Raw genomic sequence first — 10,000 nt, 5'->3', positions numbered from 1 at the left:
GAGCAGCTGCAGCTTTTTTACAACACTACTTGAGAGGTGTCCAACCTGTGGCTGGAGGACCACACGCGGCCCACCACTGTCTGTTATAATCTGACGTATTCCAAATATTCTTAATCGTTGTTTTCTTAGTGATTGATATGAACAATGAACTTTTTAATCCACAAACTGTTTTATACCAGCGTTAAAACCCAGTGAGGAAGATTCATTCTCCTCCTCTTCCTCACATAAACACACACTGGTAGAGTGACATTAGATGAAGTGAGAGATAAAGTGACTCTAATTATTATTATTATTTTGTTATTTTTGACTCTGAACAAAAACCCTAGTTTATAGTGGAAACTGTATTTTTGATTTCCCCCCAAAGTGCCACCAGAGGGAGCTCATGCACCACAGTTTGAGAACCATGACATTAGGTCATATTTGTCATATAATTAAATGTTAAATCATTTTATTTTTGTGTGAAATATAAATTGTTCTGTGTCAGAAAACAGACGCTTTTATTCTGTGTGTCCTATTTTTATTTATTTATTATTATCATGATGTTAAGCTCTTTATTTTTTATTTTATCTTAATTATAATTAAGTTTTATGTCTTTTAATTTTTCAGATATATTTTATTGCCTCGTTTTTTTTGCCATTATGTGAAACTTCATTTAGCTATTTATGATTCTTCTGTGCAGATCGGCTTGAATCAATCAATCAAACTTTATTTACATAGGACTTTTTGTACAAGGCAATGCAGCTCAACGTGATTCATAAGATAAGATATTAGAAGAAGAAAAGAAGACTCAATAAATAAGGAAATGATACTGTATATACTGCAGTATACTGAATAATATACATATATGCAAACATTGAAAGAAAAAAGAGTCGAGTCATTATTTGACCAAAACAATATAAAATACAAGAATAGAGTTGAACGTAATAACAATAAAAATATCATTTAGAAGCTGAAAATGTGAATGTGCAATAATTTATATAAAAGAATAAGATGTTGCTCACAGGTGTTTGTATTATAATATTATTATTATAATAAACCTGCACAACAGAATCACACAGTGATAATACATTAATAATAATCACAGAATAAAATCATGTAAATCTGAGCTTAAACCCTTTTTATTTCTCTGCTTCATCAAAGAGAGAAAAACCAGATTAAATCTGATTAAAAAACTATGATTTTTCACTCATGTTTCTCAGCTGCACTGATTTGAAATGATTCAGACGATGGACAAACATGTTCAGAGACAGTTTGACTGTGTCTGTGTCCAGAGAGACATGCTGCCACCTAGTGGCTCAGAGTGTGAATCAGCAGACACTGAGGTTTGTCTGTGACTGAATTCAAGATTCTAGATTCTTTATTGTCAAAGTAACAAAGCGACATTCATGAAACTGTGTGAAAATCATGTAAAACACAACAAATATAGAAAAACTTTTACCCTGACAGTTTCTAACATCTGTTTTTGTTCATTGCTAAATGGAGTTTGGTCACTTTAGCTGCTTTAAACAGTGACTGTGTGTAAAAGAACACTTGAACAAAGCTGTGTTTAATTCAGTCATTAACTTATTTAACTTTCCATCATCATCATCATCATCATCATCATCACGTTACAGTAAAGTCATAATTAGACGTGACGACGCTAAACTACTGATTTACCTTCTGCAACTGAAGTATTCTTAATATAATATAAATGTATGAATCTTGTCATTAGAACAGATTATAACGAGCTTTATTGTCATTGAAGACACAGCAAATCAATCATAATCAACAAACTTCAGTCATCCCATAATAAATTCTTCCAGGGGAATCCCGAGGTGTTCCCAGGCCAACCGAGAGTCTCCTCCCAGTGGGAGGCGTCCAGGAGGCTGGGTGGATGCAGAGGAGTCGCAGCTCTACTCTGAACCCAGACATGTTTCTGTGTATCATCAGCTCTGGATATAATAAAAGTGTAAAAACCAACACGTTATACAAGACTATGATTTTACTGCACTCTAATGTCAAAACAACAACAACAACAACAACAACAACAACAGTGACACTGATTTGGTGTCAATAACTCAACTCTCACTGATGCGTTTGAAAGTGTTATAGAATAATAATAATAATAATAATAATAATAATAATAATAACCAGTTCACATGTATTTGTGTTTATGTTTAAAGTATTGTAAACATCAGAGAATCACAGAAGTTTTTCATTTAGCCGTCACTGGTTAAAGAAGAACTTTCACACCATCCGGAGAATCACAGAATCTGACTTTGTTCTGTCACTCAGGATTCAGGATTCAGGATTCAGGATTCAGGATTCACCTCCTGAACTCATTCTTTTCTTCACCTCAGTCCACATCAGTACCAGGATGAGCCCCAGAAGTCAACGAGGGACGGACGAGAGAGGACAAGTGAGCTGACGGAGCATGAAGACAGAGACATAGTTAGAGACGGGGAAACCACGATGCTCTGACACCAACTACCCAGAAGGCTTAGCGAAAAGGCTGGATAATAGGGAGCAAGTGTGAGTGCACAATCACAGTGTCCTAGAGAGAGAGACAGACAGGAGGAAGGATTGTTGTAAGTGAGACAATCATCATCATCATCATCATCATCGTTTTCTGCAACAGAGTCCAGACCACGTTCACTCAGCCTCTCTGTGCTGGAGTTAGTTTGGTTTATTCTTCACCTGGAGACACAGCTGAGTTAAATACACGTGTAGCTGCTGTCTGTCTGTCTGTCTGCATCTGTCTGTCTGCATCTGTTTGTGTGTCAGCTGTTAACTAATCTTGCACAGTGGTTTATAAATAACCAGCTAAGATTAGCAGGTTTAATTCATCTGCCAGCTGTCTGTCTCTCTCTCTCTCTCTCTCTGTATGTCTGTCTCTCTCTCTCTCTGTCTGTCTGTCTGTCTCTCTCTCTCTGTCTGTCTGTCTCTCTCTCTCTCTGTCTGTCTGTCTGTCTGTCTGTCTCTCTCTCTCTGTCTGTCTGTCTCTCTCTCTCTCTGTCTGTCTGTCTGTCTGTCTGTCTCTCTCTGCTACAGTGTGGAATCTCTGCTGTGGGCGGAGTCTGTGATTCAATGACGACTCCTACAGTTACACACTGTTGTTCATGTGTTTATTAAAGGTCCAGTGTGTGACATGTGTCAGTGTCATGTTACAGCTGAATATCTCTGCAGCCTGAAACTCACAACATGGTTATTTTGGGCGCAGCGGTGGTTCAATGGTCAGCATTGTTGCCTCACAGCTAGCATATTAGATCCCAGTTTGACAGAGGGTCTATTTCCTGTTCTCCCTGTGTGTGGGTTCTCTCTCTATATATACATATATGTATATACGTATGTATATAATGTATGTTGTGATTTGGCGCTATATAATAATTTATATTATATTTATATATAGAAATAAAACTGAATTGAATTGAATATTAGGACTTTATGGCCCTAACACTCCATAATTAAAAAAGCCGCGTGTCTAAATGTGTGTTTCTTATCATGTTTGTCAATGACTTTGTGTTCAATACAGATTTGTTTATTTGAAGGAGGAAAAGAAAAAAGGAGAGATTGAGCGCGAGCCAAACAGAGCCAGTTTGAGCCACGCCCACTTCAGCACCAGTAGAGACAGAAGACAGTGTCTGTCAGTGTCTTCACAGTGTCTTCACAGTGTCCTCAGCTTTGACTTTTCTCCGTCTCAATGCAGAACGAAGAATTAACCATGAAAGAAAGCCGAAGACGAGAGCATCAGTCAGGTAACACAATGTCGAGTTTAGACCTTAAACCGCTGAGCTGCTCTTTATTATTATTATTATTCACATGACGTGTGTTTTCCTCCATCAACGGTTAATACATGGAGTTAAAAACAGCGTTAACTAACCTACTGACAGCCTTAACTAACCTACTACTGACTAACTAACGGTTAGCAGGCTCCAGTCCAATGCTAACGCTAGCTTTAGCAGTCGATGGTCTGTTTCCATTTCCATGTAAAAGTGATTTTAGTCAGTGAGTTTGAGTTAAATGTGATGCTTTTGACGCCATTGTGTTTATTTTAAGTCAAACATATTGAACAGAGACAGTAGAGTGAGTGAGTGAACGTCGTGTTTATTCACGTGTTGATGGTAGAAAAACCTCATTTAGACGCACATACGCCCACGTCTCTCTGTGTGTGTGTGTGTGTGTGTGTGCGTGTGTAACGGTGGAGCTAGCTGTTAGCCCCATTAGTTGTATTCACAGGGATGTGGTTTTAGTTCAGTGCTAATCAATATCTGTGACGCAGTGGTTTCAGTGTTTACAGGCATTGATTATGTCACTATTTATTAGTCTGTCTGCCTGTCTGTCTGTCTGTCTGCCTGTCTGTCTAATCCATTTAAAACATCAGTTTATTTAAACAGTTGAACCAGAACTTTGTGATTGTCATGTTTCTAATGTGAAATAGAAATGATCTGTGGGTTCTAAACAGTATGTTATAAACTATAATCTTTATTGTCTCATCAGGACTAGCAGGGCAGATTAACAATTAACAATAACAGGATGTTTCTTGCAATCACTATATAACTTTAAGTAACATTTGCATTAATATAAACACTAACAATCACTATATAACTTTAAGTAACATTTGCATGAATATAAACACTAAGAATCACTAATTTACCTCAGATGTAGTAAATATTTCTGTTATTATCGACAGGTCTCAAACTCACAGCCTGCCATTCATTCATTTTGCATCATAAATATGTTTTTTTTGGTATTGTAATTGAAACAAACATTTTCATTTTGAATGAATGTGAAATGACACCATGAATATTATTACGATGTCATGATGGAATATTCCATCACAATATTCCGGGGGTTGGAGTGGCTCTGTGATTAAGACCCTGTGTACAAAGACTTCAAGGTCGCAAGTTCAACTCCACCCCTGGCAGGTTGTACTCAATTCCCTTGTAAGTGGAAGCAACTATTTCCAACTGAACATATGTTTATCCCTTATTTTATATATATATATATATATATATATATATATAATAAGGGATGTTGACCGTCCCCCTAATGACCTGTCCAGGGCACTGATTGACCCCCAGCTCTTTTCAATTTGAGACTCCTGAGCTTAAAGGGCCAGTGTGAGTTTCATTTGACTGAAATTCCTAATAAAATAATTATTAGTAAATATTTAAAAGTGTATGATTGTACGAATGGTTGATTTTCATTACCCCAGAATTAGCCTGTTATATTAATAACAGGAGCAGGGCCAGCTGCTCCTTTAGAGGTGGACATTTTTACGGTAGCCCACAATGGACAAACTAAACATTTTTTGAGTTGTGATGCTAACTGAAGGCGACACACTTTTACAGACTGTACCTCTAAGTTAATCCTAATTTTGGTCATATCGCCCTCTGATAATGTGGATGCTTTTAATGAGCTGTCTACAAATTAAGGACTTTATGTTCAGTGTCCATCTTAATTAGTAAAATTGGAAACTACTATTTTTCACTGTGTTTGGCTAATTTTCCTTTTTCTTTCACTCTGTTTTCCTTTCAAATTGTCTGTGGTTTGTGGTACATTCCACAGAAAGATATAAAACAGCATACATTATTAGAGAGGTTTTGTTAATCACTAACATGTCATATGTTGGTGTGAAAGAATAGATTTGAGCTTGAATGTATTTATAAAAATGTTTGAGGAGGAAGTAACCGCTGTTGAAACACAGTAGCTAACAAACACTAAAGTTACTAACACTACTGTATGTTGACTCGGCTCAAACACCAGTTCACCTTTATCAGCGTTTAAACAGTAACCCTCTAACCAAAGTCGATCAATTGCCCTTTGACGTGTAACTTTGTCTGTAGGTCCGAGCAGAGTTGGTTTACATGACGGTGAAGGTACGGATCTCGGCCAATGAATAAATAACATGCATGTGTCAGAGATGAAGTGGTGAGTTAGATGCTGCGGGCAGAGCAGACCGTGCTGTGACTGCCATTATTAGATCCATGCATTTATGAAGCGCACTGTGCTGATGCATGACTGGATCATAAATGTAGATACAGTTAAGAATGGGCTTTTTTACCAGCTTTCAATGTTTGTTTGTTTTTTTCTTAATTGTTTGGTTTAAAAACAACATACAGGAAGTGGCGTAAATCATCAAAATGTTTTCCCCAAACCTTAAAACAGGGGTTGCATGTGCAAGTGTTTTGGGAAAATTGTTTAGAATCGATGGTTGTAGGGCTGGACTATATGGGGAAGAAACTTATCATGATATTTTTATATCTTGTTTATATCTTCTGATATCGATATATATATATATATATATATATATATATATATATATGTGTATATATATCAGGATATAAAGCAAATCAATATAGATATGTTGAATCTATATCCTGACATAGGAGATATATGTGGATATAACGTTGCACACAGGTGGTTTCTCTGGACTCACGAAAAGTGTAAAATAAAATCAACTGTTTATGATCTGTATCACATGATCTTAAAATATACACTTATTATATTACCTTTGATTTCAGATAAAACCTGCTTTCTTTTTTTAAATGAAGCATATTTACATGTATTACAAACAATTCTGCCCAAATAAAACCTTTTTGTCCATTCCATGTATTTTTCTAATCAATTTATAATACGTGTATTTCACAAATGTATTCACTATAATAAATATGATGAAATTATATTAGGATATACATTTTCAATAACACTATTCATGAAGAGTGTTTCAATATGGAATGATATATAGTTCACAATAATGATGCAAACTGAATGTATAAATAACAAAATAAACAGAAATAAATCATTATGGGCCACGAGTTAGAGACCAATGTCAATGTCCTCAATTCACAAAGCACACAAAGATATTTAGTTTCCTGTTGTGATGAATCCCTGATTGATTGTGATTGAGTATTTATCTTGTTTCTGTCCTGTAGCTCTGGAGAGCGCAGACTCTGACATCGGCATGTGTGGCTGGCTGCTGGTGGGGTTCTCCCTCCTCCTCATGCTGCTCACCCTCCCCATCTCCATATGGATGTGCATTAAGGTCAGCTGTTTGTGTTCCACCCAACACGCGGCGCTGGCAGAGTAAACTAGCCAGAACAAAGCCTCGCTCTGTTTATCAGTCTTATGAAAACTCCTGACTCATCTACTGTTATACGTGTGTTTATTGAAGCACCTGCAGAAGCTGCTGAACTGTTGTTTATCAGCCATTGAAGTGAAATGTACCCTGGATAAACGGGGTCATTGCACATGGAAGGAGAAGGAAAAACAGCAAACGTGTGTGGGTTTACTTTTGTTTCTCTGAACACAGATTGTGAAGGAGTATGAGCGAGCCATTATCTTTCGCCTGGGACGCATTCTGAAGGGAGGAGCCAAAGGACCAGGTCAGAAATGATTATTGTTGTTGACACCAGGTTATAATGTATAAATTATTTTCACATAATGCCATGAAAACGTGGTTCTTAAAGGAGCGAGGAGACCGGACTCTGATTCTAGGGCGTGGTCCCGCTGCCTGAAACAGCAGTGAAGGTCACATGACCAGCTCTTCAGCTGATCTCGCTGTGATTGATGGCTCCTGCTTCCGCTGGCTTAGTGACGCAGGTTGCTATGACGACTCAGATGTTCTTAGAGTATGCAGAGGTCCTCAGAGCAGAGCACACAGCAAGTGTTGAAGAGCGACAAACTGTGGCTGTGAAATGAAATGAAATCACCCTAATCACCAGAGGAACAGTGCAGGCATTTGACAATATCACAATTTATATCACATTATCCTGATCCTGTGAATAAAAATGTGCTTAAACTTTTTAAAACCACGTTATATTTTGAAAAACAGGAAACAGCCCTCTGTCATTATTCTACCTTTTTGCAGCAGTTTTATCGGTAATATAAGTTGTGTTAACCCGCGTCACATTTACAGTTCAAACTAAAGCCATGATGCTTTCACATTTAAAAACACAGACAAATGGTAGATGGCAAAAAAACATGAGGAAGTATGAAGGAGGCGGAGTTTCCTGTATTTCCCACGTTTCCCTCCCATCCCCTTCCTGCAAAGCACTTACTAACGTGTGTGTGATATGGCCCCTCCCTTCATATACATTACAAACAACCGTGTGTCGCACACACAAGGTCAGTGAAGCCCCGCCCACACATCTTCTTCATCCTCCTCCTCCTCTGTTTGTTTAAAGAAAAACACAGACTCCCACATACAAGCATACATCCCATAATTCACTGTTGTTTCATGTTTGATTTTGTTTGTTTAGTTCTTAGTTTTTTAAATTTAACTGGGTCTAAAAAAAACATGCTTGTGTCGTCTGAAACAGATGAAACATGACTCCTCCTCCTCAAAGGGGGGGTGTGTGTTTATGACTGTGTGTGTGTGTGTGTGTGTGTGTTAATTATAGCTCTCTGCTTGTAAACCTCACATTCCTCAGAAGCTGGAAGAGTCACCACAGCTAAATCATTTCCCATGATGCCTCTGACCAACACTCATAATGCAGCACATGTCACAACATGAAAAGACCTCTGTATATAAATGTGTGTAAATGTGTGCAAATGTGTGCAAATGTGTATAAATGTGTGTAAATGTGTGCAAATGTGTGCACAGTTGTGTTAAATTCTAACTTTCAGATGATTATCAGTGGAATGTTCCTCTGCGGTCGCTGTCGTTGTCTTTGTTGTTGTCGTCGTCGTTGTCTTTGTCGTGGTTGTCGTCGTTTTCCCGTCCTGAACACATGGTTGTGATCTGGGCGTTTAAATACACAGTATCCTGAGAGGAAATGCAGCCCGGTGCAGCATTAATGTTAATGTTAGCTAAATGACTGCACATGTCTGTTTGAGTACAGCAGCGCGGCTGCCAGTGTTTGTGGCACTAATTGAATTCTTGAATGGAGAAGAGAGGCTTGTGGAGGCTTTGTGTGTCTGTGAGCACAGCTGCAGAATTACAGCACTAAGCTTCTGTCACAATCTCACTCACTGCTGTGTTCTTTAAACATTTGCCTGTGTTTACAGAGACTTTGCTCTGTGGTTAAAAGCGTGTTTGATTCCACAGGATTGTTCTTCATCTTGCCCTGCACTGACAGCTTCATTAACGTGGACATGCGCACCATCACCTTCGATATTCCACCACAAGAGGTGAGAAGTGAACATTTCCTCTTGTATTACAATTATCAGTCAGATGTGACTGAGAACAAGCTGCTGCTATTATGTGTCTTTGTTTTGTACAATGAAGAACATGCTGCATCATTACTATGGAAAATAGGATTTTACTTTCACTACAGAACAGACTAAATTAGAGCTGAAACAATGACACGTCAACTATTACAATAATGACCGTTTTTCTAATACTTTGACTGAAAACTATCAATAATGATGATGCAATAATAGCAACTAACATCTAACATGTTCTCTGTGTTGTTGTGTCCTGTTCTCAGGTTCTGACCAAAGACTCGGTGACGGTGAGTGTGGACGGTGTGGTGTATTACCGCGTCCAGAATGCCACGCTGGCTGTGGCTAACATCACCAACGCTGACGCTGCCACGCGACTGTTGGCTCAGACTACGCTCAGGAACGTGCTGGGAACCAAGAACCTGTCAGAGATCCTGTCTGACCGCGAGGAGATCGCACACAGCATGCAGGTGAGCGGCACTGCGGCACCGCGGCCACGCCCCCTTCAAACAAACACTCACACGAGTGTCGCTCCATCTGCTGGACAGTTTAGAACATGACAACAGACTTTGTTTCTGAAGAAAAGAAAACTGGAGATCACCTGTGTGTGTTTGTGTGCGTGCGTGTGACTGCGTGTGTGTGTGTGTGTGTGTGTGTGCGCGTGTGTGTGTGTGTGTGTGCGTGTGTGTGTGCGTGCGTGTGTGTGTGCGTGTGTGTGTGTCTGTGCGTGTGTGTCTGTGTCTGTGTGTGTGTGTCTGTGTCTGTGTGTGACCCTCCAGTCTTCTCTGGACGACGCCACAGACGACTGGGGGATCAAGGTGGAGCGGGTGGAGATCAAAGACGTGAAGCTTCCTCT

At 38.9% G+C, this 10,000-nt stretch overlaps 1 protein-coding gene across 2 annotated transcripts in view; it reads left to right on the top strand.

The window, feature by feature from the left end:
* The first annotated feature begins 3,606 nt into the window (after positions 1 to 3,606).
* stom (stomatin) overlaps positions 3,607 to 10,000 on the top strand; it is a 10,541-nt gene continuing 4,147 nt past the window's right edge. The window contains exons 1-7 of one of the 2 annotated variants that reach the window (XM_058616551.1): positions 3,608 to 3,734; positions 5,826 to 5,858; positions 6,915 to 7,024; positions 7,292 to 7,364; positions 9,029 to 9,111; positions 9,411 to 9,614; positions 9,924 to 10,000. The exon at positions 9,924 to 10,000 is cut by the window's right edge and continues 58 nt beyond it. In XM_058616551.1, the coding sequence (XP_058472534.1) occupies positions 3,680 to 3,734; positions 5,826 to 5,858; positions 6,915 to 7,024; positions 7,292 to 7,364; positions 9,029 to 9,111; positions 9,411 to 9,614; positions 9,924 to 10,000 (635 nt within the window). In that variant the 5' untranslated portion in view covers positions 3,608 to 3,679. Of the gene's footprint in view, positions 3,735 to 5,825; positions 5,859 to 6,914; positions 7,025 to 7,291; positions 7,365 to 9,028; positions 9,112 to 9,410; positions 9,615 to 9,923 lie in introns of both variants that reach the window. The other variant, XM_058616552.1, reaches the window with a different exon arrangement.

Source organism: Solea solea, chromosome 19, assembly GCF_958295425.1.
Source record: "Solea solea chromosome 19, fSolSol10.1, whole genome shotgun sequence".
Lineage (NCBI taxonomy): Eukaryota > Metazoa > Chordata > Actinopteri > Pleuronectiformes > Soleidae > Solea > Solea solea.
This window is presented reverse-complemented; position numbering and strand designations above follow the sequence as displayed.